We start from the raw sequence: 24,465 nt of genomic DNA, 5'->3' as shown, positions 1-24,465 counted from the left end.
GGAATGAAGCAAATGGAGAGACTGTTTTTCTTCAGAGATCTCCATTGTATTCTTGCAGAACTAGTTTACACACTAGTCTTGTAATGGGAAGTAATAAAATAGTAAGAGCAGACTGAGACTACAAGATCAACAACAAACTTGATGTTTGAATAAATGTTAAATTGCTGTGTATATGATTCAGTTTACTACAATCAAATGTCTGCCCTATAGAAATACACAATTTAGCAGACTGAATAGAGAACTAAGGTGTCAGGCAGACAAACAAGTCTGCATAAAATCACACTTGCTTTAAGATTTTCAACATTTCTGTAAAATACTGGATCAAAATTCCAGTCTTTGTGGTCTTTTGCCTTCCCCACCACTCTCTCACTGAAACTGATTTCATGAAGTCAGATTTATCATCTGAAATATTCTAGGGCTTTCATAAAACTCAATTTACAGTGTCTTCAACAGTGGGGAAGGTCGCTTCTGAATTTGCTTCTGATCCTAGGTAGATACTGGAGTGGGTTGCCATGCCTTCCTCCAGGGGATCTTCAAAACCCAAGGATCGAACCCGTGTTTCCTTCATTGCAGGTGGATTCTTTACCAGCTGAGATACCAAAGAAGCCACTTCAAACATTAGACACAGGGCACTGAAATTCTCAATTTCTCAATATCACTGTGTTTTTGGCAAAGACATTCTTGAAGATAACTGAATGACAGAGTTTTGAAGAAAACACACTATTTCACCCTAGAATAATGTCTATTCAAGAAATTTGTTATATTTGTTACTTGGCAGTGAAAATATTTTATATTGGTACTTTTCTGACATCCTGAAAGCTGGAACATGGATAGAATAAATAAGACATTTGTGAATGAATTCATTCTTCTGGGACTCTCTGGTTACCCAAAACTTGAGATTATTTTCTTTGCTGTAATTCTAGTTATGTATCTAGTGATTCTAATTGGCAACAGTGTTCTGATCATAGCAAGCATATTTGATTCCCGTCTTCACACCCCCATGTACTTCTTTCTGGGAAACCTCTCTTTTCTGGATATCTGCTATACATCCTCCTCTGTTCCCTCAACTTTGGTGAGCTTAATCTCAAAAAAAAGGAACATTTCCTTCTCTGGATGTGCAATGCAGATGTTCTTAGGATTTGCAATGGGGTCAACAGAGTGTTTCCTCCTTGGCATGATGGCTTTTGACCGCTATGTGGCCATCTGTAACCCTCTGAGATACCCTGTCATCATGAGCAAGGTGGTGTATGTCCTGATGGCTTCTGTTTCATGGCTCTCTGGTGGAATCAACTCAATTGTGCAAACATCTCTTGCTATGCAATTGCCTTTCTGTGAGAATAATATTATCAATCATTTCTTATGTGAAATACTGGCTGTTCTCAAGTTAGCTTGTGCTGATATATCCCTCAATGTTGTTACTTTAGCAGTGTCAAATATGGCTTTCTTGGTTCTACCCCTTCTGGGCATTTTTTTCTCCTATATGCTTATCCTCTATACCATCTTGAGAATGAACTCAGCCACAGGGAGACGCAAGGCCTTTTCTACCTGCTCAGCACATCTGACTGTGGTGATCATATTTTATGGTACCATTTTCTTCATGTATGCCAAACCCAAGTCTCAAGACCTCCTTGGACAAGACAATTTGCAAGCTAGAGAAGGGCTTTTTTCCATGTTTTATGGGGTGGTGACCCCAATGCTAAATCCTATAATCTATAGCTTGAGAAACAAGGATGTAAAAGCTGCTGTGAAATATTTACTGAGTCAGAAATCTGTTAACCAATTAAGATCAAAGTGAAATGTGGTTTTAGTGTGTCAAGACAAGACATGGCATTAGTAGGGGATCATTGATGACCTTCTTTGGGGAAACCAAAGTTATGCCTAGAGATTTTCATTCTTTGTCTTCACTAGCTCAGCTTAGCTACAATCCCTGGGTTCAGTAGTCTGCTATAAACTCAGATTTCAATAGGTTCTGATCCACATTTCAGAAAGACAGTTAATTACTTTAGAACCTTATCCCTGGTGATATCTGAAATGAATTTTTTTTTTTTTTTTTTGGTGTACTGTGTAGATGTTGTTGTTCAGTCACTAGGTCATGTCTGACTAACCCCATGGACTGCAGCACACCAGGCTTCCTGCTGTCCTTCACTGTCTCCTGGAGTTTGCTCGGAGTTTGCTCAAACTCACGTCCACTGAATCGGTGATGCCATCCAATCGTCTCATCCTCTGTTGCCCCCTTCTCCTGCCCTCAATGTCTCCCAGCACCAGGGTGTTTTCCAATGAGTCAGCTCTTCACATCAGTTTGCCAAAGTATTGGAGATACAGTGGAAAATATCACACACACTCTTTGAAAATAGCGAGTAAGGAATATAAATTCTGCTCCATCACAAATCACTTAATGTTGGGAATGTTATTCATTTTTTTCTACAATGCTGCTCCCTTATTTGAATGAAAGGGAGTAATTAAACATTGCTCTCAGTTTTATTATAAAGATTCAGTAAGTTGTACAAAGCACCCAGCATAGTGTCAGTTCATAGTAATTTCCTTTGTAGAGGACGTTGAACTTGACTTTTTCTTTGACTTAGAATTTAAGAATTGAAGTAGAGACTCCAAATTTAAGATGAATGGCACCAACTTGCACTTAAAAAAATTTTTTTAAGCTATCAGTTGTTAGAGGCAGACATCTTCCCTTTGTCTTCCTATTAGTATCAACCACCACTCTTCTTATCTACATTATATAATGTGAACTTCAAGAAAAGAGAAGATAGAATCAAAGAAGACTTTTATAACATAAGAAGTGCTCAGTTAATGGTGAGAGGTGTTTCACTACTGTTCCTATGAAAGAATGGGAAGACTGTTCTTATCCAACCCAAGTAAGGTGATTCTGCAAAACCTGTTGAGGTTTTGGCTGCCTGCAAAGAACTGACATCTGGCTTGATGAATGGAGGATTGCTGAGCCTTTTCTCTCTAGGCTGTAGTCTAGGAGGGCAGCTACACTACCAGAGGGCTGTAGGATGGGTATCTTAGGGCTGAAAATAACCAGAAACCTTTTAGTTTGCCTGAAATACTTTTTTCAGCTGTGAAAGACTGAAATTTGTGACTGGGAAGAGAAATTCATTTCATTTTATATCCCAGTGAGATGAAATTTCTCAATAAACCTATTACAGGTTTTGAGTTGGTTGTTCTTTCCTTTTTTTTTACTTTCTGTAGATTCTTTTGCCATAGCTGAGCACAGCATGTCATTGGTCCACACCATCAGTCTTTTGTGACAGTTGGTTTCAGGCTTATGATACTACCTAAGTTTTTTCTTTCTTATTGGGATCAGAACCATAGTATGACCCCAGACCTCCTAACTGAGAGCTGTACTCCATGCCAATCTATGTCCTTAGGTAAATCCATATTTTTGATGTGTGTGATCTGGTCACTGAAATCCTGCTGCCTGTCTTCTGTCCCCTCTGGGTTGGAGGGTTGTCACTCTAGCAAACTTATAACTGTGGATTCTTCTCCTCTGGCATGTATCACAATGGGTGCTGCTTTTGGTTCTATTTAGACAGGTATGTAGCAAGCTTTGTAGGTGAAGTGTAATCACTGGGATGAGCCCTATATTTCAGTCTGTTGCAGGTTTGATTCTTTGAAAACTTTGACCTATGCCACCAAGGTTTTAACACATGTCTGTATGTACATGGTCCTGCTTCTGTTGTCTCAGGCAATTCCTTAGCATCTTATTTTTTCCCCCACAAAGCAAAGGGTGCTAGCATCTCAAATGCATTTTTATATCAAACTGAATGCTTTATTTATAACAATTGATTAAAATTATTCTTTCCATTGCCATATCAAAAGTTGGTGCTATGTTGCTTCAATTTTGACAAGTTTGGCTTATGTTGATGAATGCCTGAAAAATTAACAGTTTTAAAACTAATCTTCCCTCCCAAGAAACTGAGAAGTCTCAGAAAGATTGTATGTTTATTGTCTTGTGATATCCCTGGAAGAAGGCATGGTACCTCACTCATGTATTCTTGCCTGGAGAATCCTGGCAAGGATTCTGGCAGTCCACAGGGTCGCAAAGAGTCGGACATGATTGAAGTGACTTAACATACACGCACTCTTTTTGTGACAAAATAATAGATATTTTATAAATTTTTTTAAAATGGAAGACAATAGGGAAAATATTGTTAGCAATGTTGATACCTCCTACAGGTGACCACCATTAACATTTTTATTATTTGTGTTATTAACTTGGAGGCATAAAATTAATCGTTTTAAGGTTGATTTATTTTGATGCACCATATGCACTTGAAATTGCTATTTTGAAAAAAAAATTAATGTGTATCCAACTCATTAGGTTTCATAGAATAAAATCTAGACAAATGACTATAGCAGGTGATATGATTTTTTATTTTCTCTTTTTAAATTATATGCCCTCCCCCCCAAATCATATTACCTGCTGTCAATGTCACTGTAAATGTTTCCTCAAATGTTTGCAGCTCTGGCTTGTGTGTGCATGTGTGTGTATACATAGATTATAAACTTTGAATTTTGAAAATCTTCAAATAATAAAAATAAAGCTATGTAATGGAACTTCATGCACTAATCACTCAGTTTAAAGAACTGTTAGTTAATTGTTACATTGGTATCTAAACCCACTCAGTTCCTTTCTCCAGGTTTTTAAGTAAATATTGGATACATATGTGAGTGTAAATAATTTTGTATTTTGAAATACTTCAGACTTATAGAAAAGTTTCAAAAATCACAGAGAGAATTTTCTTTGAGCTTTCACTGAGAATCTACAGATATTACATCTTACCACATTTGCCTTATCATTTCTTCATATATTTATATATGTATATGTACCTGGTGGGCTGCCGTCTATGGGGTCGCACAGAGTCGGACACGACTGAAGCGACTTAGCAGCAGCAGCATATATGTAAGAGTATAAATACATATACAGAGAACTGTTTGAGAGTGAGGTACATATACTATGACTCTTAACCCCTAAATATTTCATTCAGTTTTTACCATAAACTGAATATAACTGTTGACATGAAGAAAAAATACTTTTTAATTTAGCAGTCAGCTAAACACTGACCCTGAGCCTTGGCTTACCACCTATGTTTGTGTGGTCTATGAGCTAGGAATGATTTTTAAATTGTTGAAAAATTTAAAAAAATATATAATTCTTTATCAGTTCAGTTCAATTCAGTTCAGTCACTCAGTCGTGTCCAACTCTTTGTGACCCCATGAATTGCAGCACGCCAGGCCTCCCTGTCCATCACCAACTCCCGGAGTTCATTCAAACTCACGTTCTATGAGTCGGTGATGCCATCCAGCCATCTCATCCTCTGTCGTCCCCTTCTCCTCCTGCCCCCAATCCCTCCCAGCATCAGAGCTTTTTCCAATGAGTCAACACTTTGCATGAGGTGGCCAAAGCACTGGAGTTTCAGCTTTAGCATCATTCCTTCTAAAGAACACCCAGGACTGATCTCCTTCAGAATGGACTGGTTGGATCTCCTTGCAGTCCAACGGACTCTCAAGAGTCTTCTCCAACACCACAGTTCAAAAGCATCAATTCTTCGGCGCTCAGCTTTCTTCACAGTCCTACTCTCACATCCATATATGACCACAGGAAAAACCATAGCCTTGACTAGGCGGACCTTTGCTGGCAAAGTAATGTCTCTGCTTTTGAATATGCTATCTAGGTTGGTCATAACTTTCCTTCCAAGGAGTAAGCGTCTTTTAATTCCATGGCTGCAGTCACCATCTGCAGTGATTTTGGAGCCCAGAAAAATAAAGTCTGACACTGTTTCCACAGTTTCCCCATCTATTTCCCATGAAGTGATGGGACCAGATGCCATGATCTTTGTTTTCTGAATCTTGAGCTTTAAGCCATCTTTTTCCCTCTCCTCTTTCACTTTCATCAAGAGGCTTTTTAGTTCCTCTTCACTTTCTGCCATAAGGGTGGTGTCATCTGCATATCTGAGGTTATTGATATTTCTCCTGGCAATCTTGATTCCAGCTTGTGCTTCTTCAAGCCCAGCATTTCTCATGATGTACTCTGCATAGAAGTTAAATAATATACTTAACTTATACAGTTAAATATACAATTTATATGTGACAATATACAGCCTTGATGTACTTTTCCTATTTGGAACCAGTATGTTGTTTAATGTCCAGTTCTAACTGTTGCTTCCTGACCTGCATAATTCTTCATGGCCCCTGACAATTATATGAATTTCAAATTTTTATTTGGTGATTATTGTAGACTCATAGAAAATTGTAAAAATAGTATGTAGAGTATCATGTATAGTTCACTTCACTTCCCCTAATTGTGATACCTTATTACAATAAGATATTAATGTTAGTTTTATAATATCACAACCACAAAATTGATATTAGTTCAATACTCTTAGCTACACTGCAAAACATATTAAGTTTTTACCATTTTCCCACATATTCGTATGTGTCTGTGTGTAGTTCTATACACTTTTATCTTATATGTAGATTCTTGTAACCACCACCATAATTGAAATATATACCTTTTCTCTAACTATCAGGAAACTCCCTGTTGCTACTCAGTGATGGTTAATTTTGTGTGTCAGTTTTGAGTTATGCTATACTCTTATTTGGTCAAGCATTAGTTTAGATGTTGCTGTGAGGTAGTTTTTAGATGTGATTGACAGTTAAAACAGTAGACTTTGAGTAGAACAGATTTAGATGCGTTTTCAATCCCTGGGTTGGAAGATACCCGAGAGTAGGAAATGGCGACTTAATCTAGTATTCTTGCCTGTCAAGTTACATGAACAGAGGAACCTGGTGGGCAGCAGTCTACGGGGTCACAAAGAATTAGACATAACTGAGTGACTGAGCATATGCACACGGAGAACAGATTATTCTTTGTAATGGGGGTAGACTTCATCCAGTCAGTTAGCCTTAAGAGAAAAGACTGAGGTCCTCAGAAATGGAAAGAATTCTACCTCCAGACTGTCTTCAAATATCAGATTGCAACACTGACTCTTGCTGGAATTTCCAGCCTGCTAGCCTTCCTTGCAGATTTTAGACTTACACATCCCAACAATCACATAAGCCAATTCCTTAAACTCTGTTTCTCCCTCTCCATACCTGCTCTCTCTCAATTTCTCTGACTTTCTCTCTAACGTTATCTGATCTCCTTCAGAATGGACTGTTTGGATCTCCTTGCAGTCCAAGGGACTCGCAAGAGTCCTCTCCAAAACCACAGTTCAAAAGCATCAATTCTTCGGCATTCAGCTTTCTTCACAGTTCAACTCTCACATCCATACATGACCACAGGAAAAACCATAGCCTTGACTAGACGGACCTTTGTTGGCAAAGTAATGTCTCTGCTTTTCAATATGCTATCTAGGTTGGTCATAACTTTCCTTCCAAGGAGTAAGTGTCTTTTAATTTCATGGCTGCAGTCGCCATCTGCAGTGATTTTGAGCCTCCCAAAAATAAATCTGACACTGTTTCCTCATCTATTTCCCATGAAGTGATGGGACCAGATGCCATGATCTTCGTTTTCTGAATGTTGAGCTTTAAGCCAACTTTTTCACTCTCCTCTTTCACCTTCATCAAGAGGCACTTTAGTTCCTCTTCACTTTCTGCTATAAGGGCGGTGTCATCTGCATATCTGAGGTTATTGACATTTCTCCCGGCACTCTTGATTCCAGTTTGTGCTTCTTCCAGCCCAGAGTTTCTCATGATGTACTCTGCATATAAGTTAAATAAGCAGGGTAACAATATACAGCCTTGACGAACTCATTTTCCTATTTGGAACCAGTTTGTTGTTCCATGTCCAGTTCTAACTGTTGCTTCCTGACCTGCATACAGATTTCTCAAGAGGCAGGTCAGGTGGTCTGGTATTCCCATCTCTTTGAGAATTTCCCACAGTTTATTGTGATCCACACAGTCAAAGGCTTTGGCATAGTCAATAAAGCAGAAATAGATTTTTTCTGGAACTCTCTTGTTTTTTCCATGATCCAGCAGATGTTAGCAATTTGGTCTCTGGTTCCTCTGCCTTTTCTAAAACCAACTTGAACAACTGGAACTTCACGGTTCATGTATGGCTGAAGCCTGGCTTGGAGAATTTTGAGCATTACTTTACTAGCATGAGATGAGTGCAATTGTGTGGTAGATGGAGCATTCTTTGGCATTGCCTTTCTTTGGGATTGGAATAAAAACTGACCTTTTCCAGTCCTGTGGCCACTGCTGAGTTTTCCAAATTTGCTGGCATATTGAGTGCAGCACTTTCACAGCATCATCTTTCAGGATTTGAAATAGCTCAACCTGAATTCCATCACCTCCACTAGCTTTGTTCATAGTGATGCTTTCTAAGGCCCACTTGACTGCACATTCCAGGATGTCTGGCTCTAGGTGAGTGATCACACCATCATGATTATCTGGTCATGAAGATCTTTTTTGTACAGTTCTTCTGTGTATTCTTGCCACCTCTTCTTAATATCTTCTGCTTCTGTTAGGTCCATACCATTTCTGTCCTTTATCGAGCCCATCTTTGCATGAAATGTTCCCTTGGCATCTCTAATTTTCTTGAAGAGAGCTCTAGTCTTTCCCATTCTGTTGTTTTCCTCTATTTCTTTGCATTGATCGCTGAGGAAAGCTTTCTTATCTCTTCTTGCTATTCTTTGGAACTCTGCATTCCGATGCTTATATCTTTCTTTTTCTCCTTCGCTTTTCACTTCTATTCTTTTCACAGCTATTTGTAAGGCCTCCCCAGACAGCCATTTTGCTTTTTTGCATTTCTTTTCCATGGGGATGAGCTTGGTCCCTGTCTCCTGTACAGTGTCACGAACCTCAGTCCGTAGTTCATCAGGCAATCTGTCTATCAGATCTAGTCCCTTAAATCTATTTCTCACTTCCACTGCATAATCATAAGGGATTTGATTTAGGTCATACCTGAATGGTCTAGTGGTTTTTCCCTACTTTCTGCAATTTCAGTCTGAATTTGGCAATAAGGAGTTCATGATTTGAGCCACAGTCAGCTCCTGGTCTTGTTTTTGTTGACTGTATAGAGCTTCTCCATCTTTGGCTGCAAAGAAAATAATCAATCTGATTTCGGTGTTGACCATCCGGTGATGGCCATGTGTAGAGTCTTCTCTTTTGTTGTTGGAAGAGGGTGTTTGCTATGACCAGTGCATTTTCTTAGCAAAACTCTATTAGTCTTTGCCCTGCTTCATTCCGTATTCCAAGGCCAAATTTGCCTGTGACTCCAGGTGTTTCTTGACTTCTTACTTTTGCATTCCAGTCCCCTATAATGAAAAGGGCAATTTTTTGGGGTGTTAGTTCTAAAAGGTCTTGTGGGTTTTCATAGAAACATTCAACTTCAGCTTCTTCAGGGTTACTGATAAAGGATTAATATCCAATATATATAGATGAATCATACAGCTCAACCTCAAAAAAGAAAACAACCTGATTTAAAAATAAGTGGAAGAACTGAGTAGATATTCTTCAAGAGAGGAAATGCAGATGGCCAACAGGTACATGAAGAGATGCTCAACATAGGTAATTATGAGGGAAATTCAAATCAAAATCATAATGAGATATCACCTCCCACATGTCAGAATGGCTACCATCAAAAAGAACATAAATAACAAATGTTGATAAGAATGTAGAGAAAAGGGAACCCTTGTACACTGTTGGAGGGAATATAAATTTGTGCAGCCACTGTGGAAGACAATATGGAAATTTCTCAAAAAACTAAAAATAGAACTACCATATGACCTAGCAATTCTACTCCTGGATATACATTCAAAAAACACAAAAACACTAATTCAAAAAGATATGTCACCCCAATGTACATAGTGGCACTATTTGCAATAGCCAAGACTGTATATTATCATCCTGTTTATTTAACTTATATGCAGAGTACATCATGTTAGATGCTGGGCTGGATGAATCAAAAGCTGGAACCAAGATTGCTGGTAGAAATATCAACAACCTTAGATATGCAGATGTTACCACTTTAATGGCAGAAAGCAAAGAGAAACTAAAGAGCTTCCTGATGAACGTGAAAGACGAGAGTGAAAAAGCTGGCTAAAACTCAGTATTCAAAAAATGAAGATCACGGCATCAGGTCCCATCACTTCATGGCAAATAGATGGGAAAAAAGTGGAAACAGTGATAGATTTTATTTTCTTAGGCTGCAAAATCATTGCAGATGGTGACTGCAGCCATGAAATTAAAAGGTGCTTGCTCCTTGGAAGAAAAGTTGTGAGAAACCTAGACAAGTATAATTATTTTTTAACAAATTAGATTGCTTCTGAATGAGTCAGGATATGGGAGCTAAGGTTCTAAGGAGAGTTAAACCTACCAAGACATTCTATTCTGAACTGAAGGGAGGCCAAGTTTCTGAATTAAGGAGGTTAAATGATCTCAACAGTATAATTCATTTACCACATGAAGCGCTTGCTAATTTTTAGGCTGCCCAGAGTGAGAGTGCTGGCAGTTGAGCAAAAGGAGGTTAAATATGTTAGGTTAGGTTTTACTGAGAAGCCTGGTAGGCTACAGTCCATGGAGTCGCAGAGTCGGACACAACTCAGCAACTTTGCTTTCGCTTAGGTTTTATCAGTTGCACAGTGGGTATGAGATAAAAATTGAAGTCCACTGACTCTTGAAAGGGAAATCTCCCTTATACAAACTCCAGGTTCTCAGTTTGGAACCTAGAGGGATAAATCTAAAATAGCAGGTGAAACAGATTTTTGGCCAAGTTCTACAAAACCTGAAATCCATCTCTAACATGTCTCAGTGACTCTTTGGATTAAAGCAGTCTTTCTCAATCTAGGCTTGTATCAAAGGATAAAGGAAATTCTCTTTGTATAAATAAAATGTCATCCAGAGATTATATGTTTTTTATGTATGATAACTGATAAGATATAAGATCAAAAGATGAAAACAGATGATTAAAAGTCTCTCAGGATGATCCAAATATAGAAGTTACCAGACATATTTGAAAATAACCAGTGTTAACATGTACCTTTACATACATTACAAGATGATGAGTTCAGTAAAGCATTTGATGTTATATTAAAACATCAAGTAGATGTTATGGACCTGAAAAATACAGCCAGAATGAGGAACTAGAGATGGACTACCACAACTTAGACAAAGTTGAAGAAAGGCTTAGGAAATTGAAAGGTTATTCAGTAGAAATATCCAGACTGATGTATGGAGAAAAAAAGAATGGAAAATACAGAAAGGACTGTAAGAGCTTATATGGGTCATGTTGGAAAAGACTAGTATGTATAGCTGAGCACTCAGGGGGAGAGGAAAAAGGGGAAATGGGGTAGAAAAAATTGGCTAATACTGAATGATTTTCTCAAACTTATGAAAGACATCAAGCCTTAAACTCAAGAAGATCTATAATGTTAAGAAGGGTAAATAAAAAGAAAGCCACATTTAAGAATCTCTTTGTAAAATTTTAGAAAACCAATAATACAAATAAATATAGTGAAAGTAAATAACAGACAATTTTCCTCAAAGAAGTAGAGCCCAAGAAAACAATCTAGAGCCCAAATCTCACCTTGTGGCCATTTAAAAGTGGAATAAGAATGTTTTATCTTCTATTACTCTGATAACTGAGATAACTGTAGAGATTGCTGAAAATGAATGTGTCACATTATAAGCTCAGAGTCTATCTGGGATGGCATCTCTACAGTTCTATTAATTGGAATATTTGCTATATAGTCCAAGGGCCATCTGCAGAGGAATGGAATAGGCAAATAGTCCCCTCTAGTTCTGCTTGCACAGATATTTCTCAAGAATCAGGCTTTTTACTTAGCCAAGTGCCTTGAAATAATTACAAAAATTTTACTATTGTTTTTTTTTTTGGCCCTGAATTTCTTAATTGAACTTGGAGAATTACACCCCCCAGGAGAAATGGAAACTTCTTAACTTCTTTAGGATTCAGAATAACAAAGTTAAATTGTTAAGGGAGTTGGAAGGTCCCTAAAAGCAGTAGGAGACTTCAGTAGTGAAGTTCTAGGGATTGCCCTTTGAAAGATTTTGGAGAAAATCATAGGGGCTGATTTGGGCAGAACAAATCTTCATATCTTTATTTCTCTTAAGAAATTATTAAACAGTTTTTAATTAACATGAGCTATGTATGTTGACACAGTGAGTCAGGCAAGATTTGGGTTGATTTTTTGCAAACTAGGAACATCCATGTCCTTTTCTATTATAATCTGAGTAAAAATACCTCTGCACAACCCACTTTAATACAGTTTTCATAGAATACTATCAAAATTGCAAGTTTTAGAATCTTTTACTCTTTTGAGCACTACACTGGACTCTCAAGAAAGACTTTGCTGAAGATCAAATTTAAATATTGAAGCACACTTTAACCAAAAGTGAAGATGTGCATGCCGTGGGCTGAGGTAAATGGGAATAGATATTAGCCATCTCCTTCTGTAATCTCAGATTTACAAAATTTATTAATAGGTCTTAGCTATGCCAGGAAACCAGAATAAAGATACTTACTTTAAAAAGAAACACTAGTTGGTAGGAAAAATATTGAGATGAAGAAATGAGTTTTGAAGGTGGGATAAAACTTTTGACTATGTGTTCCAGAGTTTCTCATTTGCCTAGACAAGCCATTGAACTCCCTCAAGTATAGGTCAACTATTTTTTTGCATTTAAAATTTTTTATTGATGTATAGTTGATTTACAATATGTGTCAGTGTCTAGTGTATGGCAAAGTGATTCAGTCAAATATATCCACATATTCTTTTTCATTATGGTTTATTATAGGATTTACATATATTATAGGTCCCTGAATTATCTGTCAATTTTAAAATGATAAGGTTGGGTTAGGAATTTAGAGTCTATTCTGGCTCTGACATTTAGAAAAGAGAGGGATTTGTTGAAAAAAGTTTAATTATCTTAGCATTGTAATCAGAAATCATTTTAGAGAAAGAGAAAATATAAAGTGACTTGGAGTGGGTGAGACCCTGACAAAAATATAAGATAAGAATGAGGGAATGAGTGGGACTCCATGTGGATGAGAAAAAGAGAAGACTTCATTGTTTTATTTCTAAAAGTAGGCAGAAGAGCAGGTAAAGGGAGAGGCAACACGAGGGCCCAGAGCCAGAAAAAGAAAACTGAGTGCTGGGTGGGGAAAACCCAATAGAGAAACCCTCAGTGGAGTGGAGGTATTTGCTGATCAAAGTGGATGTTAGAGACCAGATGTGTCTAACTTTTGCCTTTCTGGAAATAATTGGTAAAGTGTTTCATTTTCATACATGGATTGGAGGTTGAAATTTTAATAAATTTTGAAAAATTTGCTATGTTTTAAAAATCTGAGTCAATGTGGGCCAGCACTGTAGCAGCACAGAGGCAATTATGCTTCAGGAAAGCAGGGAGAACATGAAATCATAAACCACTATTGTGATTCTGTGAAACATTAAAGCGATCATGGTTTTGGGGTTATGGAGGGAGAATTTAAAGCACGTTAATCTAAAGCATTTAATCTGCACAAGATAGAAGCTATTACCCTTCAGTTGTGTCCAACTCTTTGTGACACTATGGACCATAGCCCGTGAGGCTCCTCTGTCCATGGCATTTTCTTGACAAGCATACTGGTGGGGGTTGCCATACACTCCTCCAGGCTTTCTTCTTCTCCCATGAATCAAACTTGTGTTTTTGCATCACTTGCAGATTCTTTACTGCTGAGCCACCAGAGAGCTGGTAAAATGACGTTTCAAAAAGGTCAAGTGATTTGCTAAATTTTGCATGCCAGTAAATAGCATGGTTGATTTCAGAGCCTAAAATCTCACACTCTGAGGATAGTGCTCTAATTCCTTACAGAAGATGACCTTTTGGAAAGTATTTCTTCGTCTTCTAAGAGCACAAGTAATCATTGTCTTTTTCACATCTCACCATATATCAAATACTCAAAACTAAGAGCTAATCATTTTGTTTCTTAATTTAACTGGTTTCTTTAAGGTCAGAGAAATTATCAAAGAAATTTGCAGATGTATATAACAAGTTCAGAGGTCTTCAGGCTTCTATGTTGACACAGAGAACCAAAGTGAAAATGCATTTATCTTAACACATATCAAAAACTTGCCATGTTCAAAGCAGCCATGTGTAATTAAAAATCTTAAACATGACATTACTTTGCTAGTATTGTGAGGAACAATCTCTTCACAAGCTCAGCGTCCACTGCAGCAGCAATAGGGATGTGCATATCTGGGTATAGGCAGTGTGATATACTTGAACAACAAAACTGTGTACAAAGAATGAAGCTGTACTTATGATTTAAGGCATACAGTTTTGATAACTAATTGAAATATTCAAAAAAGTTAAGATTAGAGCCAGAAATGAAAGGTACTTCAGGTAGATAATTGCACGTTAAAATATATAAAAAATAAATTTGCATGCTAAGAATGTGGACCCACAGAGTGGTTGTTTTAGACCAGAAGGTAGAAGTAGAATGTTGGAAGATCAGATCAGAGAAGTAGGCAATGATGAGAATGTGAGGCTTGTGTAATTTGTGACTAAATTTGTTTGAACTCTATTTTGAAAGACGGTGGTTTTCAAACATACTTCCATATGTGATCAGTTGTGAGATATATTGTAAATAATTTGCTTTACATTATGAATTACTTACCTTTGTAATAAAGGATGGGTTCAAGATTATTCCATAGTCAAAATTGCCTTCTTGAAGACAGATATCACATAGTGTTAGAGTGAGTGGACTCTTGCTGATCTCCTGTTTATATTCCTTAGTGTGTGGCATTTCCATCTGTTGTTTTTTGGAGTGCAACCAAAACCTTTCCTGTTTCAACTTTTACAACCACAAAAAAAAATATTTCTTTGCCCGGAAACTTCTTCTGATCTTTAACATGACTGAGGCCAGTTCATATTTTGATTAAAACAAATCTCAAAATATCTTACTAAGCAATACCCCTGACATAGGTTAGCATTTGTCTCTGTGTTTGCCTAGTATATTAGGGCATATGTATATCATGTTATTGTAACTTTTAATTTACTTGAGTGTGTCTTTTATTTGATTTTGATTTGCCTGAGAGAAGAACTTGTATAAGCTCACTCTAGATTCTCAGTGCCTTAGAGTGTATTCAGTACATGTTGGATGAATGAGTGAATATTAATAGTAATATTGGAAGGCGATGTTCCCTTTAAAGTTCCTCCAACAAAAACTCCTTGAAAAATTGGTAGAGTGTAAATTTTAAACATAGGTCATGTGTACTTTTATTCACTATTACAGATGAACAAAGAAGAATAAAATGGACAAGACAAATGCAATAGTCATTTCTAATTTTATTTTCCTGGGATTTACTCACTTACCAAAGTTGAAATCACCATATTTGTGCTGTGCTTGCTGATGTACGTGATCACCTTACTGGGTAATAGTATTCTGATCTCAGTTAGTGTCCTGGATTCTCACCTACACACACCCATGTACTTCTTCCTCAGCAACCTGTCATGTCTGGACATCTGGTATACTTCTTCTGCCCTGACTCCAATGCTGGCAAATTTTATTTCAGGGAGAAACACCATCTCATTCTCAGGGTGTGCTGCTCAGATGTACTTCTCCCTGGCCATGGGCTCCACTGAGTGTGTGTTCCTGTCTGTGATGGCATATGACCGATATGTAGCCATCTGCAACCCCCTGAGATACCCCATCATCATGAACAAGAAGATTTGTGTTCGGATTGCAGCTGGCTCATGGGTGACAGGCTCCTTCACTGCCCTGGTAGAAACTGTGTCTGTGTTGCAGCTGTCACTGTGTGGAAGTGGTGTCATCAATCATTTCACTTGTGAGATTCTGGCCGTCCTGAAACTGGCTTGTGTAGACACTTCCAAGGTGCAGTTAATCATGCTGGTGATCACTGTACTTCTTCTTCCTATGCCAATGCTCCTCATTTGTATTTCTTATGCATTCATCCTCTCTAGCGTCCTAAGAATCAGCTCATTGGATGGTCGAAGCAAAGCTTTTCCAACATGTGCAGCCCACCTGAGTGTAGTGGTTTTATTCTATGGGACAGCTCTCTCCATGTACTTGAAGCCATCAACTATGGATTCACAGGAAATAGATAAATTTATAGCCTTGGCATATGCTGGCTTAACCCCCATGTTGAATCCTATCATTTATAGTTTACGGAACAGAGAAGTGAAAGTGGCTGTGAAAAAATTGCTGGTTAGGAACTCTCTCTGTGCTCTTTCAGTCTCTAGTAGCACATAGTATCTATAAATATTAAGGGATATTTAGTGCTCTCTCTATATATCAGGAGATAATTGGGGTAGACACTCATTTTTAAATGAGATGTGCAATTTTCTAAGTCTCTTCTCTGACTAGTCACTGAAAGTCTAAGTAATATCAATGTATCATACATAAGTTTGTCTGATCTTAAATAGTCTCATGATAACAAATTTTAATTTTTATCTGGGTTTATAGGGTTAAATATAATTATTTTTGTTGGCTTAGTGATACTTTTATTTCTTTCTAAAATTTTTAAAAATTGAAATACATTGATTAATGTTGTTTCAAGTCTATAACAAAATAATTCAGTTATATGTGTGTGTATTCTTTTTCAGATTCTTTTCCAAAGTAGGTTATGATAAGATATTGAATATATTTCCCCATGTTTATAGTAAGTCCTTGTTATTTATCTGTTTTATATGTAGTATCAGCTAATTAGGTATCTATTAACCTCAGGCTTCTCTGATGGCTCAGTGGTGAAGAATTTGCCTGACAATGCAGGAGGCACAGGTTCTATCACTGGGTCGAGAAGATCCCCTAGAAAAGGAAATGGCAACTCACTCCAGTATTATTGCCAGGGAAATCCTACAGACAGAGGAGCCTGGGGGGCTATATAGTCTATGGGGCTGCAAAAGATTCAGACACAACTTAGTAACTAAACAACAATAGCAATCAATTAGTCTCAAATTCTCAATTTATTCATCATCCTCCTTTCTTTTTTGGTAATGATAAGCTTGTTTTCCATATCTGTGAGTCTATTTTGTAAATAAATTCATTTTTATCACTTTTTGTAGACTCCACATATTGATGGTATCATCTCTTTGTCTTTCTCTAATTTACTTCACTTAGTAGAATTATTTCTAGGTCCAGCCATGTTGCTGCAAATGACATTGTTTTATCCTCTTTATAGTTGAGTAACATTACACTGTATATGTATTCCACATCTTCTTTATTCATTCATCTGTCCGTGGACACAGGTTGCTTCCATGTCTTGCCTATTGCAAATATTGCTGTTATGAACACTGGGGTGCATGTATCTTTTTGAATTAGATTTTCTCTGTATATATGCCCAGGAGTAGATTTCAGTATTCTATGGCAACTCTATTATTAGTTTTTTAAAAGAACTCCCATACTGGTTTCCATTGTGGTTGTACAAATCTGCATCTTCACAAACAATGTAGGAGAGTTCACTTTTTTCCTCATCTTCTCCAGCATTTATTATTTGCAGACATACTGATGATGGCCATTCTGATCAGTGTGGCTTGCTACTTCAGTGTAAATATAACTTAAACATTAAATTAGCATATTGGTGTGTAATCAAAATTATGTACATGTAATATACAAATGGATGTGAAGAGTTGGATATAAAGAAGGCTGAGCACTGAAGACTTGATGCTTTTGAACTGTGGTGTTAGAGAAGACTCTTGAGAGTCCCTTGGACTGCAAGGAGATCAAACCAGTCAATCCTAAAGGAAATTAATCCTGAATATTCATTGGAAGGACTGATGCTGAGGCTGAAGCTCCAATAGTTTGGCCACCCGATGCAAAGAACCAACTCTTTAGGAAAGACCCTGATGAGGGAAAAGATTGAAGGCAGAAGGAGAAGGGGATGACAATGGATGAGATGGTTTGATGGCAACACTGACTCAATGGATGGCATTACTCAATAGTGTGCTGCAGTCCATGGGGTCACAAAGAGTTGAACATGACTGAACAACTGAACAACAACTGATATAACAACAATATACGAATGTAATTACTTTACCAGATTTTTAGCTAATTTATTATTAGCCTCTGTGTAATGCTGAATTGTGTCCCTTCAAAACTCTAATGCCAAAGGCCTAGCCCCCCATCCCCTACTCCCACACATACTAGTACCTCAGAATGAATCTACATTTGAAGATATAACATTTAAAATGTGGTTAAATTAAAACAAGGCTGTTATTGTAGGCCCTTATAAAATCTGATTTGTGTCATTATAAGAAAAGAAAATTTGAATGCACATAGTGAGAAGGTGATGCTCTAGAAGCCAAGCTGAGGCCTCAGAAGACTTTGAACCTGCTAACATCCTAATCTTGGACTTCTAGCTTCCAAAACTATGACCCGGTAAATTTCTGTTGTTTAAGCCACCCAGTCCCTGATGTTTTGTTATGGCAGCATTAGCAAACTAGTATGAACTCTTTTTTAACAGAACTAAATGGAATAGAAGTAATTACATATTCTCTAAATGTGTGGCTGTGTTTTAAATGTGTGGGTATGTTTCTGTATGCAGATATATGTGTGTGTGTAATGTGAACATCTATATACAGATATAAAATATCTGCAGAAATATATCCTGAATAGAAGTAGAGTGGATGAGTTCCAGTCAAGAAAAAAAATATCAGAGAGTTTAGTGGCATGTTGTTAGTCTTCAGATGCTGACTTTTTTTTTGGTAAATTCACAAGAAGATAAAAGGTGTTTCAGTGAAACTACTAGTTGTTGCTGTTGTTGCTCAGTTGCCCAGTAGTGTCTGACTCTTGTGACCCCATGGACTGCTGCACACCAGGCTCCCCTGTCCTTCACTATCTCCTGAGCTTGCTCAAGCTCATGTCCATTGAGTCAGTGATGCCATCCAACCATCTCATTCTCTGTCGTCCCCGTCTCCCCTCACCTGCAATCTTTCCCAGCATGAGAGTCTTTTCAAATGAGTCAGCTCTCTGTATCAGGTGGCAAAAGTACTGGAGTTTCAGCTCAACATCAGTCCCTCCAATGAACACCCAGGACTGACCTCCTTTAGGATGGACTGATTGGATCTCTTTGCAGTCCAAGGGACTCTCAAGAGTCTTCTCCAACACCACAGTTCAAAAGCATCAATTCTTCAGTGCTCAGCTTTCTTCACAGTCCAACTCTCACATCCATACATGACCACTGGAAAAACCATAGCCTTGACTAGATGGACCTTTGTTGGCAAAGTAATGTCTCTGCTTTTCAATATGCTATTAGGTTGGTCATAACTTTCCTTCCAAGGAGTAAGCGTCTTTTAATTTCATGGCTGCAGTCACCATCTGCAGTGATTTTGGAGCCCAAAAAAATAAAGTCTGACACTGTTTCCACTGTTTCCTCATCTATTTCCCATGAAGTGATGGGACCAGATACCATGATCTTCGTTTTCTGAATGTTGAGTTTTAAGCCAACTTTTTCTCTCTCCTCTTTCACCTTCATCAAGAGGCACTTTAGTTCCTCTTCATTTTCTGCCATAAGGGTGGTGTCATCAGCATATCTGAGGTTATTGATATTTCTTCCGGCTATCTTCATTCCAGTTCGTGCTTCTTCTAGCCCAGAGTTTCTCATGATGTACTCTGCATATAAGTTAATAAGCAAGGTGACAATATACATCCTTGACGAACTCATTTTCCTATTTGGAACCAGTCTGTTGTTCCATGTCCAGTTCTAACTGTTGCTTCCTGACCTGCATACCGGTATCTCAAGAGGCAGGTCAGGTGGTCTGGTATTCCCATATCTTTCAGAATTTCCCACAGTTTATTGTGATCCACACAGTCAAAGGCTTTGGCATAGTCAATAAAGCAGAAATAGATGTTTTTCTGGAACTCTCTTGCTTTTTCCGTGATCCAGCAGATGTTGACAATTTGGTCTCTGGTTCCTCTGCCTTTTCTAAAACCAACTTGAACAACTGGAAGTTCACAGTTCATGTATTACTGAGCCTGGCTTGGAGAATTTTGAGCATTACTTTACTCCTATGTGAGATGAGTGCAATTGTGCAGTAGTTTGAGCATTCTTTGGCATTGCCTTTCTTTGGGATTGGAATAAAAACTGACCCTTTCCAGTCCTGTGGCCACTGCTGAGTTTTCCAAATTTGCTGGCATATTGAGTGTACTACTTTCACAGCATCATCTTTCAGGATTTGAAATAGCTCCACTGGAATTCCATCACGTCCACTAGCTTTGTTCGTAGTGATGCTTCCTAAGGCCCACTTGACTTCACATTCCAGGATGTCTGGCTCTAGGTGAGTGATCACACACCATCATGATTATCTGGGTCATGAAGATCTTTTTTGTACAGTTCTTCTGTGTATTCTTGCCACCTCTTCTTATTATCTTCTGCTTCAGTTAGGTCAATACCATTTCTGTCTTTTATCGAGCCCATCTTTGCATGAAATATTCCCTTGGCATCTCTAATTTTCTTGAAGAGAGCTCTAGTCTTTCCCATTCTGTTATTTTCCTCTATTTCTTTGCATTGATCGCTGAGGAAAGCTTTCTTATCTCTTCTTGCTATTCTTTGGAACTCTGCATTCTGATGCTTATATCTTTCCTTTTTTCCTTTGCTTTTTGCTTCTCTTCTTTTCACAGCTATTTGTAAAGCCTTCCCAGACAGCCATTTTGCTTTTTTGCATTTCTTTTCCACAGGGATGGTCTTGATCCCTGTCTCCTGTACAATGTCACGAACCTCAGTCCATAGTTCATCAGGCAATCTGTCTATCAGATCTAGTCCCTTAAATCTATTTCTCACTTCCACTATATAATCACAAGGGATTTGATTTAGGTCATACCTGAATGGTCTAGTGGTTTTCCCTACTTTCTTCAATATCAGTCTGAATTTGGCAATAAGGAGTTCATGATTTGAGCCACAGTCAGCTCCTGGTCTTGTTTTTGTTGACTATATAGAACTTCTCCATCTTTGGCTGCAAAGAATATAATCAATCTGATTTCGGTGTTGACCATCCAGTGATGGCCATGTGTAGAGTCTTCTCTTTTGTTGTTGGAAGAGGGTGTTTGCTATGACCAGTGCATTTTCTTAGCAAAACTCTATTAGTCTTTGCCCTGCTTCATTCCGTATTCCATGGCCAAATTTGCCTGTTACTCCAGGTGTTTCTTCACTTCCTACTTTTGCATTCCAGTCCCCTATAATGAAAAGAACATCTCTTTTGGGTGTTAGTTCTAAAAGGTCCTGAAGGTCTTCATAGAACCATTCAGCTTCAGCTTCTTCAGCGTTACTGGTTGGGGCATAGACTTGGATTACCATGATATTGAATGGTTTGCCTTGGAAACGAACAGAGACCATTCTGTCTTTTTTGAGATTGCATCCAAGTACTGCATTTTGAACTCTTTTGTTGACCATGATGGCTACTGTATTTTTTCTGAGGGATTCCTGCCCACAGTAGTAGATATAATGGTCATCTGAGCTAAATTCATTCATTCTAGTCCATTTTAGTTCACTGATTCCTAGAATGTCAATGTTCACTCTTGCCATCTCCTGTTTGACCACTTCCAATTTGCCTTGATTCATGGACCTGACATTCCAGGTTCCTATGCAATATTGCTCTTTACAGCATCGGACCTTGCTTCTATCACCAGTCACATCCACAGCTGGGTATTGTTTTTGCTTTGGCTCCATCCCTTCATTCTTTCTGGAGTTATTTCTCCACTGATCTCCAGTAGCATATTGGGCACCTACCAACCTGGGGAGTTCCTCTTTCAGTATCCTATCATTTTGCCTTTTCATACTGTTCATGGGGTTCTCAAAGCAAGAATACAGAACCCCATGAACAGTATGAAAAGGCAAAATGATAGGATACTGAAAGAGGAACTCCCCAGGTCGGTAGGTGCCCAATATGCTACTGGAGATCAGTGGAGAAATAACTCCAGAAAGAATGAAGGGATGGAGCAAAAAAAGCAATACCTGTTGTGTGTTCAGTATGTTCTCAGATTGTGGCAAATTAGTGAAATGAAGAATAAAAGACCATATCAGAAATCATTTAAAATCTTATTCACCTGAAGAAAAGAAAAGCAGAGATATTTAGAAAAAGACATTAATTAGACTTTCAGGTATCTAGTGGTATGGTTAAGTTTCCATTTATTTTGTGATTGCAAATGTAAGCATTGTTTCCTCTGAGTTCACATAAATATATTTGAAAACCATATATGAGTGGGCCACAGTGAGATGTTCCTTAAGACTGTGGAATCAAAGTTGCTTTTTTAGAGGTAAAATAGTAAGTTTTCCACAAGGGGTTGAAGTTACTCATCTGTTTAAACTAATCACCTGCATGAGTGACCCCTCCAAGGATGCTAAATATAAATATTGCAAAGTATGAACTGAATGCTATTGCAGAGAGGCAGGACTGAAATGTGATACAGTTTGGTAAGCTGCTTTCTAATGAATTTGTCTCCTCTTTTGATAAAGAATGTTAAACAATGGAGATTGCTCATAATGGAACACAAAATGATAAAGAAGTAATCAAAATGCAATTTTGGTTTACATATACAATTCTATCCTTGGAAGACAGAAAACAAAACATATTTGGATCATGCAGAAATTTACTCCATCCTGGATCTATTTGTGTAGATAAAATTATTCTTGCTGAAGTGCCTGAAATCTGAGGACCCTCTCTAGGCCTATGATGATTTAACCAGATGGGTTACAAGCCATTTTATTGAGTTTTGTCTCTGGACATCTGGTTGGCCCATCTTTCAGGCATTAATTAGCTCATCCATATCCCTTTAAAACACAGACAAAGTTGTTGAAAAAGATAGCACATGCTGACAGTAGCTGATGAGGCATGAAACTATAGATTTTATTTTTACCCACATAAACAAATAAGATGAATGTGTATAGGCTCAGTGATTGTGATTACCTGGAATCAGTCTTTGTTATAAATGACTGTAGAGTTTGGGTGGTAATAGGGTTAACATTTCTTCCTCCTTTTCAACCAGATAACATCAGATACCATGGTCATTGTTGTCTGATAGTGAAATGAAGCTAAGGATGAAAACCCTAATATATTATCCTGCTTTTATTCAATAATACAAATCCCCTTTGGAAGGTTTCTGAATTAATAGAACTGTGCATCTATCTGAGAAACAACAACAGCAAAAAAATTTCTCATGTATGGTAATGGTACTTGAATTAAGAACACCAGCACAGTTCCTACTTGTTGAATTCTTTTCTCCTACATGGTTCTTTTATGAATCAGTTCACCCTCAACTGAACTGTTTCTCGAAAGCTCTATTCAGGATAGAGCTTTCTGTTATAATTATCTATGATTGTCTTACCATCTCTAAGTCTAAAATTCAAAGATATTCTGTCAATGCTAGCAAGAGTCACCTTCTCCATAGAATAAAGCCATCACCCACATAATACTTAAGGGCATATCTCTGATAAAGAGGGATTAATGTACATGTATTGGTCTCATAATTTCCCAGCACCAGTGAGGATGGAAAAGGCAAAGAAAAACTAATTAATATGAAATATTGGTGAAAATATGATTTCCGTAATTTTGCTCACATTTGTCAAATATATCCATGAATCTTTTCCCACAATATATGTGTACATTAGCAATTTCTTTTGCAGTGTAATCTCTACAAGGTAGGAATATGTTCTTTCTCAGCCTTAACTGGTCAATTCAGCATGCACTAAGAAAAATATGCGACATGGTGTATGTGTGTGTGTATTAATGAATTCACTCCCACATTCAGATTACAATATGAGAATACTTTGACCTCATAACCATAGATACTTTAAGGAGCCTTTATAGATCCCCTGAATGTTTTCCTTTATTCCACTTCAAATGCAAGATTATTGTAAGTCCTTGTCATGATGTCTTCGCACATATACAGGTATTTACTCATCTCCTACATTCACATCCTAAATAAACAAAATCATTCATATGGTAGTTTATTAAATTTTACATTTTAACCTTTAGAGTAGGAAAAGTTCTAAAATTAATGGTATCTTGGTTTTATGAATTATGATGTATTTATACTTTGAACTATATACACATTTATGTAAAATATTACTTCTTCATAATTTCAGACATAATTACTAATCATATGATGATAAGTTATTTCAAAATATCCTAGGCTTAATATCTTACACTTTTGGCATACTAGTTATTGTCATAGTGATGCTAGATTTAAACATTTAGATGATATAGTGAATCAAATATGAAAAACTAAGCAGTCATATAATTTTAACATTATATTAATATTCAGTGAGTGGTAAATACATCTCTAGAAATGTAATTCATTCTTCCTAAATTACTTATTAATATCAAAAATTTTATTTACCAGGTAAATCAAGATATTGGATTTAATATTGAACTCCTTTCAAAACTAGGTATTTTCCAGGATTTAGTTTATTCCACCTATTTTGCAGTTTTCTGGATAATGTTGGAGATTATACAGATGAGTGTGCTTGCTCTCATATTACTTGAAGACAGAAA

The 24,465-nt window shown here is 37.4% G+C and overlaps 2 protein-coding genes across 2 annotated transcripts; both read left to right on the top strand.

The window, feature by feature from the left end:
• Positions 1–738: 738 nt before the first annotated feature.
• On the top strand, positions 739–2,086 carry OR13C4 (olfactory receptor family 13 subfamily C member 4). The gene is given in 2 exon segments (XM_010808213.3): positions 739–800; positions 802–2,086. Coding segments are annotated over 2 exon segments (1,056 nt in total). The 3' UTR covers positions 1,796–2,086.
• A 13,186-nt stretch (positions 2,087–15,272) lies between these two features.
• LOC509830 (olfactory receptor 13F1) lies at positions 15,273–16,231 on the top strand. The gene is given in 2 exon segments (XM_059889330.1): positions 15,273–15,336; positions 15,339–16,231. Coding segments are annotated over 2 exon segments (957 nt in total).
• The last annotated feature ends 8,234 nt before the right edge of the window (positions 16,232–24,465 follow it).

The sequence above is a fragment of the Bos taurus genome, chromosome 8, assembly GCF_002263795.3.
Source record: "Bos taurus isolate L1 Dominette 01449 registration number 42190680 breed Hereford chromosome 8, ARS-UCD2.0, whole genome shotgun sequence".
NCBI lineage: Eukaryota > Metazoa > Chordata > Mammalia > Artiodactyla > Bovidae > Bos > Bos taurus.
The sequence above is the reverse complement of the archived record's forward strand: the minus strand, read 5'-3'. Positions and strand labels throughout refer to the sequence as shown.